The 14,895-nt window shown below is 39.1% G+C and overlaps 1 protein-coding gene across 2 annotated transcripts in view; it reads left to right on the forward strand.

Annotated features, from left to right (window-relative positions):
• LOC114538394 (dynein heavy chain 8, axonemal-like) overlaps positions 1–14,895 on the forward strand; it is a 32,669-nt gene that overhangs the window by 8,762 nt on the left and 9,012 nt on the right. For both annotated transcript variants that reach the window (XM_028559574.1, XM_028559581.1), the window contains exons 25-65: positions 288–395; positions 600–691; positions 1,210–1,315; positions 1,508–1,717; positions 1,976–2,110; positions 2,234–2,293; positions 2,388–2,552; positions 2,760–2,877; positions 3,235–3,365; positions 3,448–3,516; positions 3,607–3,705; positions 3,936–4,073; positions 4,384–4,604; positions 4,812–4,966; positions 5,152–5,300; positions 5,601–5,802; positions 6,144–6,484; positions 6,604–6,711; positions 6,957–7,046; positions 7,144–7,208; positions 7,356–7,425; positions 7,545–7,678; positions 7,897–7,977; positions 8,072–8,141; positions 8,255–8,369; positions 8,509–8,613; positions 8,728–8,828; positions 9,069–9,224; positions 9,389–9,463; positions 9,613–9,783; positions 10,042–10,194; positions 10,347–10,460; positions 10,656–10,822; positions 11,006–11,192; positions 11,321–11,428; positions 11,644–11,783; positions 12,042–12,176; positions 12,351–12,674; positions 13,053–13,344; positions 13,481–13,585; positions 13,891–14,173. In XM_028559574.1, coding sequence (XP_028415375.1) covers positions 288–395; positions 600–691; positions 1,210–1,315; positions 1,508–1,717; positions 1,976–2,110; positions 2,234–2,293; positions 2,388–2,552; positions 2,760–2,877; positions 3,235–3,365; positions 3,448–3,516; positions 3,607–3,705; positions 3,936–4,073; positions 4,384–4,604; positions 4,812–4,966; positions 5,152–5,300; positions 5,601–5,802; positions 6,144–6,484; positions 6,604–6,711; positions 6,957–7,046; positions 7,144–7,208; positions 7,356–7,425; positions 7,545–7,678; positions 7,897–7,977; positions 8,072–8,141; positions 8,255–8,369; positions 8,509–8,613; positions 8,728–8,828; positions 9,069–9,224; positions 9,389–9,463; positions 9,613–9,783; positions 10,042–10,194; positions 10,347–10,460; positions 10,656–10,822; positions 11,006–11,192; positions 11,321–11,428; positions 11,644–11,783; positions 12,042–12,176; positions 12,351–12,674; positions 13,053–13,344; positions 13,481–13,585; positions 13,891–14,173 — 5,848 coding nt within the window. The remainder of the gene's footprint in view (positions 1–287; positions 396–599; positions 692–1,209; positions 1,316–1,507; positions 1,718–1,975; positions 2,111–2,233; positions 2,294–2,387; positions 2,553–2,759; positions 2,878–3,234; positions 3,366–3,447; positions 3,517–3,606; positions 3,706–3,935; positions 4,074–4,383; positions 4,605–4,811; positions 4,967–5,151; positions 5,301–5,600; positions 5,803–6,143; positions 6,485–6,603; positions 6,712–6,956; positions 7,047–7,143; positions 7,209–7,355; positions 7,426–7,544; positions 7,679–7,896; positions 7,978–8,071; positions 8,142–8,254; positions 8,370–8,508; positions 8,614–8,727; positions 8,829–9,068; positions 9,225–9,388; positions 9,464–9,612; positions 9,784–10,041; positions 10,195–10,346; positions 10,461–10,655; positions 10,823–11,005; positions 11,193–11,320; positions 11,429–11,643; positions 11,784–12,041; positions 12,177–12,350; positions 12,675–13,052; positions 13,345–13,480; positions 13,586–13,890; positions 14,174–14,895) is intronic.

Below are 14,895 nucleotides of genomic sequence, written 5' to 3' on the forward strand. Positions count from 1 at the left end.
TGTGAAGATACAGTATCATAATAGTATTCGAATCTGGGATCAAGGTGATTCTAAATCCGGATTTAGTTGTGAAGATACAGTATCATAATAGTATTCGAATCTGGGATCAATGTGATCCCCTAAATCCGGATTTAGTTGTGAAGATACCATATATAATATATTCTTCGAACCAGGGATCAAGGTGGTCTTAAATCCGGATTTAGTTGTGAAGATACTATAATAAATCCGGAGTTTCCGTCTTCTACGGTATATAGTACATTTACCAACCCCATTTCCTTCTGCTATAGTGTTGTGTTGGTGGGGATATTCCAAAAATTCAGGTGTTGAAACATCTTTATGAAGAATTGGATGTCTGCTTTAAATCCCTACAAGTTTATCTGAATGCTAGACGAAAGGTACTGTAATATTTATCTTCATATCAGCCCAACTGTGTTTACCCCAACACCCACCGAGTATTCTCATAATTTTGCTCAACAACTTAATCAACATCGGAAGTTCGAATATTGCCAGGTGTAAAAAGCATGCTACACAATCTTTTTCCATGCACATTTCGTTGGCAAGACAACTTTTTCATGTTATCTATCAATTGTATCCTTCAGGTCTTTCCAAGGTTTTATTTTGTATCAGATCTTGTACTTCTGGCAATCCTAAGTCAACCGTACACATTGGATTCGGTCAAGCCACATTTCAAGTAAGTTACACACTCCTCAAATTTTACAACCCTTTCTTCAAAGGTTACCTTGCCTCAGTACGAGAAATAACTAATTCAAACTTGTGTAGTTGATGACAAACATCATCGACCTAAATGTATGAAAAGAGCTCTGATGAAGGGTATTTAAGTCACAGGGTGGAGAAAGGAAAATGGCTCAAGTGTCTTCTAGTGTTCCAGTAACTCTATCAAGTGTCTTCTAGTGTTCCAGTAACTCTATCAAGTGTCTTCTAGTGTTCCAGTAACTCTATCAAGTGTCTTCTAGTGTTCCAGTAACTCTATCAAGTGTCTTCTAGTGTTCCAGTAACTCTATCAAGTGTCTTCTAGTGTTCCAGTAACTCTATCAAGTGTCTTCTAGTGTTCCAGTAACTCTATCAAGTGTCTTCTAATAATAATAATAATAATAATAATACTTATATAGCGCCTATACATTACTGTTCTAAGCGCTTAGTGTTCCAGTAACTTTAACTAGGGTGTGAGATTAGTGTGTTCTTCTTTAGATCACTATTTGTTGATTTGGCTGATATCGCATTAAAACCTCGTTCCGAGTATCAGCCTAAATGTACATGGAATATGGCTGTGAATAATGTGAAGAAAACAATGAAGGTATGCCCCTTTAAAATATGGATAAGATAGGACTCTGCATTGTCAGGCTTCAAATATAATCCAAACCTTTGCACGAGAAAGCAGGAATCTTCCTCTTTGAGCTTTTAAATCCAAATGCATGTGTGCTTAAATACATTTGCTAGTAGAGGTGTCCTATTTCTGAGATGCATCGTGATATTTCTAACCTCACAGGAGGAAGAAGATCAAGGAGCTAACCTCTTTCTTCCACCGCATCGAAAGCCATCTCAAAACATGCAATCAGAGCATGAGCTGGGTCGTACAATCAGTCGAAATCTCTCCACTTCCGTGTCGACATCATCGTACAGTGAGTGGAGAATAGTGTATAGTGATGCTGTTTCTGTGACCTCTGAGAAAGGAGAAACTCTACAGCTAAAGAAAGAGGTACAAGTATTTAGTATGTTCAGAATAGTTGTTATACCTGTGGTATAACAACTGCCTAAAATAGACAAAATACTTCTCGACGTTTCGACCTGAGGGCCTTCGTCAGGAGAGGTACTATGTTCAGAATAGCTTAATATTTGGAGCAGGAACGAGAAACTCCAGTGTGTTATTTTAATGTGATAATCAATTCTTTATTCTCTTAGTGGATCATGGCAATCATCTATTCCCCATTACTACGTTAACTCTCGCTATTTCCAGGTGTTTCTTAATGGTGGTGTTGAACTGTGGTTAAGTGAACTATCGCGAGTTCTCCAAGCGACAGTGCACGAAACTATTGTGAAATGCATTGGGGATGCCAATACACTGAACTACATCGATGAAATTGCACAAAAGGTAGAAATGTGTAGAAATTACGTTCATGGGGCAATCGGTCTTTTTGTGCGTGTGTCTTCCTCTTCAGTAACTGCCAATCAATTGATGCAAATCTACCTTTGTCTACTGTAATTCATTCCTTAGTATCCACCTCAAGTTGCTTGTCTTGGGCTGCTGTACATGTGGACTAGAGAATGCGAGACGGTAAGCTATCCATTCAGTTCCGTACTGTAGATCTTTGTAAGGACTACCATAGTCCTCTACCAAACTTGCTCATCAAATCTCTTGCCATTTTTAGGCTATTGCAGATATCCGTATGGATAGGAAGGCACTTCCAAATGCTGTGAGACGTTTCTGGAGCATTCTGAGCAGACTTCCTAACATTCTAATCAAGGGAAGCTGGAGAAACGTTGACCAGAACCTTACCGTTGCTGCACATGATAAATTAGAAGCTTTGTTATCGGTAAGACAGCACTGTACAATACAATATTTGCAAACGTTTTTTGAGCTTCTCCGAGTAAGGGCTGGAGACAATTAATACCCTTTCTAAACATATATCTATTAGAGAGGTCGCTTACACGTTCTCCATTGTAAAATCTTTCCCATTCCACTACTGGTGAAATTACTTCTGGAACACAGTCCCTGATGTTCTTTATTGTTTTATTTTCAGTACGGCATGTACCTGCGGGACATTGTGGATGATCTTGGCAAACGGAAGCTACGAGATGTCACAGATTTTGAATGGAAACGAAACACGAGGTTTTATGGAGATATACGAGAAAAAGGAAGTACGTTTGTTGGGGGGTTTTGAACATGAGCCAATCAAATGCTGTAGGTTTGTTAGATTAACCAATCACGAGCGCGATAGATCAGCGAGATTAGAGAACGTGGACCAATCAAATGCGATAAGTCTATCAGATTAACCAATCACGAGCGCGATAGATCAGCGAGAGGTAGTTGCAGTGGAAATCAAATCTGAACTTTCACTAGTGACAGTTTTTGGAGAACAACTGTACGTTGGTCATTGTCGGAATGGAGTTGACACGATATAAAATTATACAAAATATCAGTTTATTGAATAGTATAGTCTAAATAGACTTGCTTTTGATGAGTCTAGTTTCATTGAATTTATCTCTTTTGTTCAGAGGATGGTAAACCTCATTCATTGCTGCATTTGTTGGAAAACGACTTGGAATATGGCAACGAGTTTTATGGATCAAGAATGCCCATCGTTCTCACGCCGATAACGGAAAGATGCTTCCTAACTTTAACCAAGGTATCATCAATCATTTCATCTTGTCGACTTTAGACAGAGTTTTATTCTCCTTTTTTCTACAATATGGTGTTTTGTTTTTTAGGCGGTGACGGAGTATCAGTGTGGTGCAATCATTGGTGCCAGCGGTACTGGCAAGACAGAGACAGCCAAGGTTGGTACACTACTATGGGAGGGACCGTCGTTTGACTTTTCAAAAAAGGAAAGATTCAAAATATCTTTGTGTATCACGATATTGTTGCAGGGTCTTGCTCACATGTTGGGCCAGTATTTTGTCAGCTTGAGTTGTACACCAAAAATGGACTTTGGTCAGGTTGCCAAGATCTTCACTGGCCTAGCGCAAGTAAGCTTAGGGAATTAAAATATTATAGAAATTCTAGGCAAGACATTGAAACCGTTATATATCTGCCAGTTTATCAATGCTACCTTGTTGTTGATGCTATTAATGTTTGCGCTTCTGGTTTGCCAACTTCGCTGGTAATGTACATGTAAACTAACACTTTTGTGCAACTGATAAGTATATAATTTTGTTGACAAAGAGCAATCTCAAGTAAAACATCATTTTCTTCATAGGAAGGTTGTTGGGGTATCCTCGACGAATTTCATCGCGTGCCACCGGCGGTCGTTTCTGTTATATTTCATTATGTGCAGACCGTAATTGATGCTATTAAAGTTGGGAGCAGTTCATGTTTTGTTGATGAGGGGAAAGAGGTGAGTTTTATGCAAGAGTAGAATCGTTTTCACAAAGAACAGGTTACCATACTATGGTACAAGTACCTTTAAAGGTATCCTCAGCATGTGTCCCCATGCATGGCACTCCCAAGGCTATTCTGTTGAATGGTTTGTGGTTCGCGTTCCTATCAATCTTATCTCCGACAAACGACAGATTTGAAGTAGGATTGAAGTTAAATGATAATTCAATCCGTTTGAGAGATCCAATGCAGTTGTTTGCCCTGAAATCTGAATCGAAATCTGAGCTCACGAAGAGTAACTTCAAGTAAACCTCTTTTTTTCATTTCAGATTGTTATCAAACCAACATTCAATGTTCTCGTCACAGTCACCTCAGATGATCACAGTTTCACCATGACGACCGAACTGAAGGCATATTTCCGTACCATAGCAATGGTAATGCCAGACATGTCTCTTATTCTGCGAGCTCACTGCGCTGGTCAGGGATTAAAGTCTCCAAAAGTGCTTGCCGATAGATACACCATGGTAGCTAAAATCTGTCAAGGACAGTTGTAAGTTCCTGTGTTCTTTTTATGCGGCAAGTCATTACGATATTTCCCCACACACACTGCAAGTATTTCCCCATGATGTTAGGAATGCCTGTATAGGGTTCCTGCTGTGGAAATGAAGTAAGATATGACAGCGTATGCCGCCATAGCTTGTATATGGTATGCAGTATACAGTTCGATTACCATATTTTTCATTATATCTTCTTTTAGAAGCAATACAGCAGCTGAAACGTTCGGTCTATCATCATTCATCTCAGTCGTGAAGACTTTGGGTGAAATGCGACGAAGTCAGAATACAAGTAATCAGACTAAGATTAGCACCATGACCTCAGACTTTCAAATGCGACCTACCAGTAATACTTCAAGTAAGTTGAGCGTCTTCGATTCATCTGAAACTGTGAAAACAAACTTTGGTACGATCGTCCTAACTCAACAAAGAACTGTTCCGTAACTTATTTATTTAAACTTAATACCGTTGTGATTTAGTTTTTACTGCAAACTAGAATTGCTATTCGAAAATCTTGATAATATTCCTTTGCTGTTTGCCCAGTGCTCAGGTCGTCGAAGTACACTGCCAGTGTAGACAAGGACAAAAAAGCAGGTTCACCTTCATCTGGACTGACAACGGCTGCAAAACTTGACCATTCCTGTGCTATGCAAGTGTTGCAACAGTGCATTGGACCACGTTTGTCTCAAGAAGTAAGAGAAATAGAAACTCAAAACACTTCTATGCATCCGCTTTAGTTACCCTCACTGAATATCAATGCAAAATAACTCCCAGAGCCCTCCTCTTTGGCTACAAGTAGGACCTCATTTCTACCAAGCGCCTTCAAGAAACCTATGGTTTTTGGTGGGAGCGATTTGGTAGTGCTCTTCACATGACTCACACGAAAGATTATCGTCTTAAAATCAAAATGAATCAAGTCACATCACTACCAGCTCACCTTCATCATGATTCGATATATTTCATTTAAAAAAAACTGTTTATTTTTGTTTCAGGATCTTGGTATATTCAATGGTGTTGTTCGTGATGTGTTCAGTGGCTCGCTACGTGTTCCCTTTTCAACGGACCAGCACATTATGAATGAGCGAAGTTTTGAATCATTGCTGGTAAAACATGCTTCAGAAAACGGCTTAATAGCAAGGCCCCAATGGACGGAAAAGGTCGTCCAAATGTACCATCTATCGAAGAAGAATCACGGTAAGTAGTTTGTTCAATTTATTTCAAATTATATAAGGCAATGAAATGGTATCTTAGCTCAATCTTTTGTGCTGTCATTCATTTATAACAAAATAATAAAAATATGAACAATTATCTGTCAGTTATTGTAATACTATGAGAATTACTGCTATGACACGGTTAAGGCCATTAAATTTTCTTTGATGATAGCGGAATTTGAGCATTTCTTCAGTTGGTTCTAGTGCTTATCACTGATCTACATTGCTCTCACATATCTTAGAAACTCATCTACAGAAACCAAAGAAATTTTCATAGCGTACTACGTCTTTGCCACTGACGTGCTGTTTCATTCATTTCCCCAGGTATAATAGTGGCTGGCGGACCTGGTAGTGGAAAGACCTCGTGCATTACGTCATTGGTGGAGACCCTAGCACGATGGTCATTGGTTATCCATGGCAACACTGGAGCCCAAGTACATGCGCATAAACTACAACGCATCAACCCGCTGGCCGTTTCGGATATCTCCCTTATGTTCGGCCAACTCGGCCCTAATGGGGACTGGATTGATGGGATATTCACATCATATTGGAGGAAGGCAAACAAGGAGCATAATGTTCATAGAACAACTACGTGGTTATGTCTTGATGCTCCATTGCATCAAGGCTGGGCGGAGAATCTATCCAGTGTGCTTGATAATGGCAAGGTAGGGACTGTATATGTGTGTTTTCCACTTGTTAACCTCAGATTCAAAAGACGACCTCCAAAGTGGAAGTGTCTACCTCAGGGACGGCCCCTGATCATGTAATTTCTTTCACATTTCAGTATTTGACTTTGGAGAATTGTGAACGACTGCACCTGACCGATGATGTCAGAATCGTATTTGAGACGGATGATTTGACGAATGCTTCACCTGCAATCTTATCTAGAACGGTATGTTTAATCGCCAATAAACAACTCTAGTCTAGCTCAGGTATCCGATTATGCCATCAGGGAAGTTCGGATTCAACTTCCACTACTCTCCTTCTACCTTTCTCCGACCTATTCCTCTCCTGATTGGTTAACCTGATGAACTTGCTACATTTTGATTGGTTCATGTGTCTTTCAAAGTGTCTGTGATTGGTTAACCTGATAGACTTATCAAATTTGATTGGTTCATGTCCAACATCTTATTCTAGGCCATGGTGTATATGGATGACGATGTCCTTGGTTGGCAGCCACTTGCCGAAGCATATGTCAATGAAAGAACAAGTTCAATGGAAAGAAAGGTATTAAAAATACTCACGAATTTACCATTCACCAAATCAAGAGATATTACTCGTAGAAAAACAGGTTTTTAAACATATTTCCTTTCATTTCTTATAGTGCCTCATGAAAGTTTTTAACAACACACTTGACCCCATATCTCATTTTGTTCTTCACGATGCAAAGTAAAAAATCAAAATTCATTGTTTTAAACTAAACCATAAAAGAAGCCTCTTTTCTTAAACTTCCAATGGTTTCTCCATGCTGTAAACCCTTTTCCTTAACGTGTTTGTAATTATAAGTATGATATTCTGTTCTGTTTTAATGTGTAGACCTCTTATGAAGATCTGTGAAGTTGGATTATTCCGTACTTGTCTATCGTTGCTTGAATCTCTTATGCATGTAAGTATGGTTTTACCTTTCCTTTGTGGTCAAGCTGAGCTTTCTAAGCTAACCATTGACTCAACTTACTCGAGCATGCTTGCCTTTCACCATTCCTGTTTTCAACCACTGTTTTATAGAACAACTCTGATTTAAGCGGGGAGCTTCATATAGAAAGACTCTTTCTGTTTTCATTAATCTGGTCGTTTGGTATTTTACTGGATGACCAAGATAGAAAGAAATTTGGAGACCTACTTCTCACCCTTACCACTGGGTGAGTTGAGAAAGCACACATGCAATTTAATAACCAGATTTTAACAGTTCCTTTTCCAACATTTTTTTACCGGACATAAAAGCTCTTCTTTAAAGTTAAGCCAGTCGAAGTTTACAAAACAATCGATATGAGAGTCAAAGAGAGAACACCGCTTTCAAATATCGTAGTTCTTCTAGTCCAATTATAGTCACTCTTTGGACTTTGTTTTATCCCCGCAGGTTACCTGATTATGATCAAGATATCTCCGTATTTGATTATTATTTGGATGAGTCTGGAGAATGGGAACTATGGAGATCGCGGTACGGATTCAGTTCAGTTTAAAAAAACGTTGAACGAGGCTCGTTTTCTGGGATTTGCATTGTTTGTTGACGTGTATGTGTTGTCATTTTTCAGAGTCCCAGACGAGAGTTATTTTGATGCAGCGGATCTACTGGGAGAAGTCTTTGTTGAGACAGATCAAACGGTATTATGTCAAGATTGATTATTTCTATTTATATATGTATGTACTTTGTGGTAAATTTCTACTTTTGGATATGTGAAAGTTTTTTTATGAAATATGTGTTTTTTTCCAAACAGATCCGTATTCGTCTCTTAATGGACTTGGTCAGAATGTCAGGTCGAAATATTCTGTTGGTTGGACCAGAGGGGGCAGGAAAATCATGTCTGGTCAACGACTTCCTTGATAAACAAGGTAACTTTTCACCAAACAATTAATACATTTAATTCTCGCTGCCAATCAACACCTGATCCTATTATGTATATCGTGAAAGAAGGAGTCTTAAATATGCTAGACATATTAACCAATCACTCTATATTATTTTCTATCGTAGTCACCGAAAACAAGAGACTTATGGTTCGTCGTTTTGTTTACTCGAGCAATTCAACAGCCTCGTCTCTTCAACGTTTCATTGAAAGTAATATACATCATAGACAAGGTATAAGATCGTATATATCCGCAGTTTACACAGTTTAGTGGCCATGTCGTGTTATGTGTAACCCTATGAACCACACTGGCTTTCTTAACTGGGTTATTTTGTTCAATTTAACAGGTTATGACTATGGTGCTCGTGGCGGGAAGATACTCAGTGTCTTCATTGAAGATCTCAACCTTCCTGAAGCAGACGTGTTTGGAATTCAGGAGGTTAACGAGGTGAGATTAACAACAGATTGTGTCTGTACATGCATGAAGCACGAGATCCAGATCACTCCTGACTAGTGTAATACTAATTCACCGTGTAATGTGTGCGTCTTTTCCATCCCAACCGCTTCTGCTCATTTTGAATCATCTGTCTTTGAATACACTTTGGAAATTGAAATGCTTTAGAAAACACTGTATTCGCGTGGTAATGATCTATTTGCTGCCTTATAACTCCCGATTTTCTTCCCCCAGCTCCTAAGACAATTGTTGGACGACCGTGCATTGTACAAGCTCCAGAAACCGTTCGAATGGCGAAAACTTGAAGATCTTGTTGTGATTGCCACAATGAATACATCGTTCAAAGCTCCTGCTACCGGATCTCACACACCAATATCAAACAGACTAAAGGTTTACATACAATATTTTCTCCTTAAATCATTAGCCAAATTTCCTCTATTAATCTCAGACGGTGATTCAGTCAATATGAGTCCCACCAAATGGAAACTCTGAGCTTGAATATGTGATGATTATTTTACTAATCCTGGCATTTTTGTTCTGTGTTTACATCTTAGCGCCACTTTGCTGTTTTCTGCCTTCCAAAACCTGCCGCTAAGACATTGTTTAGTATTGTTACCTGTGTTTTAGAGGTGAGTTTATATCATTTTTACACTTATATCACGATCCAAAGATTAAAGCTTTGAAGATTTGAAGCTCCAGTTTACCCCAAACAACTTTCATCCTCGTTTAAGTGTGAAGTTATTTGCGAGCGAAGTTAACGATATTTATTTATATTCAGGGTAATATGTCTCACAACCAAGGAATGGGTCTACAACAAGAGTTGCATGAACAGATCACCGAAGCAACATGTGCCATGATCGAGAGTGTCCAGCAAGCATTACGGGCTTCACCCACACCTGGTCGTCTTCATTATCATTTCAATCTACGTGATGTTGCAAGAGTGTTCCAGGTAGCATTGTGAGATCATGATTCCACATATGTCTCTCCGCACACATTAGGTTTTGTCCCGTTAGAATCTGATCTCATCCACTAAATCTGATCCTGTTGTAGAGATTAAAATGTGATTTAATGCCATTTGAATCTGATCTGATCTGATCAACCAGAATCTGATCCAGTTGTTGAGAATAAAATCCGATGTGATCCCAGTGGAATCTGATCTCATTCTTATCCATTTGTAGGGATTAAATCTAATCTTATCCATTTGTAGGGATTAAAAAATTGTCCTGAGGAGATGAGAGCTGACGAGGATTATGTCGTGTCTCTATGGCAACACGAAGTTCACAGAGTTGTAGGCGATCGCATAAGTCGTTCTGACGATAGCACGTGGTTTGAAAGAAAAGTAAAAGATCTGACTAAAACTGTAAGTCAAGTGTTCCATGATTTCAGAATTGCAAACTACCAGATTAGAGTGGTAAAATCTTCACCTTGAGAAACCCAGAAAAACATCTTAGGTTATGTCAAGGAATGAAAATATCGATTGACTAAGTGATGCAATCGAAACCTTTCTTGCAGTATTTCCCAGAGAAACCGGCAAATTCTCCGTCTCAATTCTTTGTGACGTTTGCAACAGACACAAAGGAGCTCTACACAGGCCGAGCAGTTGCATCATCAAAAGCCGTTACAAAGGTATTGTCGTGTTATCGCTTTGTACTTGTACCAGCAAGAGCTGTTTAGTGTTTAGAACTCAAGTACAGATACAAGATTAGATACAAGATATATAGAAAATCAATTCAATTTGTATGTGGTCTAGCTTTATGTGAATGGCGTTCATCATACTACATCACTTGTACAGTACTTAATTCACTTTCTCTTTCTTATTAGACGACTCATCAAGCCGTGGTTAGTTTGGATGAAGTAATTCCCTGCTTGGAGACATACCTCACGCGATACAACGACGAGTTTTCGACATCTCCTTTGAACTTGATGTTGTCCAATCACATCATCTCCCATGTCATACGAATACATCGCATCTTGAGCATAAAAAACAGGTAATCTACAGCTTATAGTCCTATTATCACGAATTGAACCAAGTATAGTTTTTCTGCTTACATAATAATGAAATTATATATAGTATAAGTTGTGAAAACTATCCTCTTGATAACAGTGATAAGGGATAAAGAATATAATGGCACCTAAATCAAACTATCCAAGTGAAATTGTTTTTCTTTTAGTGGTAATTTATTGTTAGTTGGCCCAATTGGTTCCCAGCTCTCCGACCTGGCCGCTCTGGCTCTCTACATGCTGGAGTACCCCATACACACTATTGATTGTTCATATCGCGGTTCGTTTCTCGATGGTCTCCGATCAGCCGTTCGTAGAGCTGGCTGTGATGGCAAGACAACTACTATAATAATCAAGGTATGATGAGATCATTTCTTTTCTAAACTTTATCTGCGCTCTTTGAAAGCTCAGTCAACTATGACTTGTTTTTCATAAAGGTATTAATGATAAAACTCTGTGAACTTCATACAAAATCTTTTTTGTAGGATCGTGAGTTATTGGAGGATTCTTATCTTGAAGCTATCAACAGTTTGTTGGTTAGTGGAGAATACCCACCTTTGTTCTCTGAAGATGAAATCAACAGCCTACTCCAGGTAATCAAGAGAAAATACATGTGTGTATACTGTTATATCAGACCCAAACAAAGCTGGATTCAGTGGTATGCTATACTCATCTACGCTTTGTGAATAATTGTCTATCTACTTGTCTAAATCGTCTTTCTAATATTCCTAATGCGTTTGAAAAACGACAGCATTTCTCTTAATTTTTTGCTGTTTCTCTCTTAACAGTGTTTTTTCCATTTCTCCAGGCTTTAATGCCATCGATAAAGAGGAAATTTTCTAGTTTTCTGACTGATCCAATGAAGTTCTTCCTGACAAGGGTGAAACGAAATCTTCACATTATCCTCTGTTTACAGCCAACACACAAAATTCTGTCATCTACATCAAGGTACTGTCCACTGTAATCCTTTTCATTTCAACGTTACAAGACTATATAGTCTTAGTTAGCAAAGACTTTCACTGAATACAGCTCATCAGCTTTGCAGTTTTATGTATCAAGAAGGTTTGTACAGATATGCTTAGCTCTGATCAAGAACTGTTGAAAAAACGTATCATTTGGTTGCTCTGATGAGGTGCTTCGATCATGTACAAGGTAAAAAAGGGTCACTTATATTATAACGAAAAAACTTTGATATTTTATTTGTAGCCATTATCCTGGAATCTTATCCAACTGTCATATCAATTGGGTAAAACATTGGGGAGAAGAAGCTTTGGTTGGAAAAGCAAAACACTTCTTGCGAAAACATGATTTGTTCCAAGATGAAACTTCTTCTGTATTGAGGTACTGTGAATGTCTTCATTTTCAATTAAACTAACAACAGGCTAAACTTATCTGTACTTATACACACCCTTAACCTTTTTAACTGGGACAAATATCCAAAACAACGTGTAAAATATTGGTAAGATCCAGCTCAAATCAATCTTAAGTAATTCTTACAATTCTTTCCTCTATCAGACCCAGCGTGGTCTCAACGCTAGCATCGATCCACGAATTTGTGCTGCAAGATTGTCACCATATTCCCTGGGCCGGAGGCATGGCTATCAATCCTGGTGGAGAGTTGGAAACGAAGGACTTGAAACAAGCTAAGAACGATTCGAACAATGAATACGGTCGAGATTTATTGATGGAAAGAATTGCGTTGGCAAACCGTCAGATCGATGTCGCTTTGCCTAACGAAGTGTTTGTGGGTCCAACGACCTACGATAGATTATTGCATTGCTTCATGAGCTTACTAAAGAAGAAAGAAGGAGAGACTAAAAATCTTCTTAACGACTCAAGGTATGTGATGAAACCTTGCCTAAAACGTCTTGTAAGTAGAACAATATTTACGAGTTTCATCACGTGTTTAGGTTTATTAATGGTTAACTTTAGCGTAGTTTCTGTTCTTAGGGGCTGTTTACATGACCCCGGTTAACCGAGATTAAACGAACCGTGAGATGGCTTTTTGAGATATTGAAATAAGTCTATTATGTGATCATGTCAGTGATATAGTCATCCAGACAATAGCATGTGTTTGTTTGGTCACTTAAAGGCTCATTTTAATACCTCAAAATCATCCAACGCTTTGTCGAGTCTTGGGTAATCGGGATCATGGGAATAACCCCTTCCCTATACACGGCTGAAAAGAACAAACCAAATCTCTCAAATCACTTCTAGACTGTGCCTCGATACGCTCTCCGAAGCTCGCCAAGATGCCGATAAGTTGAAGGACTACATCACCAAGACGAAATCAGAGTTCGAGGAAGCAAACCAAACCACAGCCAAGCTTTTGGAGGACCTCACCGCAAAATCAACCGTCTTGGAAAAATTAAAGGCGAAACTTGGTGTAGGCAGCGATACCTTGAGGTCGTTCATCGCTTTGATTGATAGCGAAATTGATGATGATGATTCCTATCTGTTTGTTGATGAGGAGAAAGATGAATTGGACGAAGAATTTGAAAGAATCCAGGTAATATATACGCTTGTGTAAACCCTGGTTTGCTTGTAATAACCGCTGTTGGCTGTTATTTCATGACGCTGTCTGTTGAAAAGTTTTTACACGAAACATCCACTGGACCATTACACCATATTCATGTTCGTTTCAGGTCGCAAAAATGAAAAGCAAGAAAGCAAAAACAGTTGAAGAAATTGCAATGGCAGAAAGGGAACAAGAGAGGTTGAGATCAGAATTAGACGAGGCTAAAGATCAGGTAAGCTTAAGACTCTTTTTAATTCATCACAATGACCAACTCGTAAGCTCGCTGCGAGGATTTTTAACCAATGAAAATACTTTGGTGTTGATTTCAATTCGATGCAAATAATCGCATTGCCATAGAGCTTGCGGGTTGGGTTTAGCAGCGAGTGGAAAGGAGGCTTTATGCCACTCATTGCATGTCCTTGCATTCCACTTTGTTTTCACAGATCTTTTTATTGAATGAAATAAAGAAATAGTTTTTAAATAACCAGCGGAAAGTATTTTATCATATGATGACGTGACTGTTGTTTTCCTCCCCAGGTTCTTGTCTGGCAAGAGCGGTTGGATCGCACGTGCTGTGAAAGACTCAAAGCGATTCAAAGTCCTCCCACGATGATCGGGCTGGTGATGTTAATGACAATGACACTGCTTGGAAAACACGAGTTCTCTCCATTCATTTCAACGCCTTCCACAACAGGACGTCACGACAGGAAGTCCTTCGATGGAGCAGCAGTGACTGACGACACTTCAAGTATCGGCGGAAAAAAAAGAAACAGACTAGAACCCAGTCAGCTACGAGCTCCACCACAGTCTTCCTATGCAGGTAAATTAATTCGTAGTGCTACTTTTCTCCTTTGATACATGTGAACCATATTAAGTTATAAATAACTACATTTGGATAATATATAAAGCTTATTTACTCATACATAACATCATACTGTGTGCATATGGTATATTATATTACCAAGGTCGATTATACCATATTCCAGTACACTCGGCCTTACCCAAATTTGAATATACAATGTTCCGACCATGGTCGAATACGCCGTTTTCCAACAGACTCGACCATGGTCAAATTAGTCGTTTTCCGGCGAACTCGACCATGGTCGAATTAGTCGTTTTCCGGCAAACTCGACCATGGTCGAATTAGTCGTTTTCCGGCGAACTCGACCATGGTCGAATTAGTCGCTTTCCGGCGAACTCGACCATGGTCGAGTTAGTCGTTTTCCGGCAAACTCGACCATGGTCGAATTAGTCGTTTTCCGGCGAACTCGACCATGGTCGAATTAGTCGCTTTCCGGCGAACTCGACCATGGTCGAGTTAGTCGTTTTCCGGCGAATACGACCAAGATCGAATTAGTCGTTTTCCGGCGAATACGACCATAGTCGATTTCACCGGAAAACGGTATACTCGAGAATTTATCGGAGTATGGTATACTAGACCATGGTGGAATTTACCGAATATACCATATACCGGTATATATTCTACCTCCAATAATTTTTTCGTCAATCACCCTGGCAATTGCTTAATCATCATGTGTTCTA

Source organism: Dendronephthya gigantea, unplaced genomic scaffold, assembly GCF_004324835.1.
Source record: "Dendronephthya gigantea isolate DGI-Jeju-01 unplaced genomic scaffold, DenGig_1.0 000002F, whole genome shotgun sequence".
Classification (NCBI taxonomy): Eukaryota; Metazoa; Cnidaria; class Anthozoa; order Malacalcyonacea; family Nephtheidae; genus Dendronephthya; species Dendronephthya gigantea.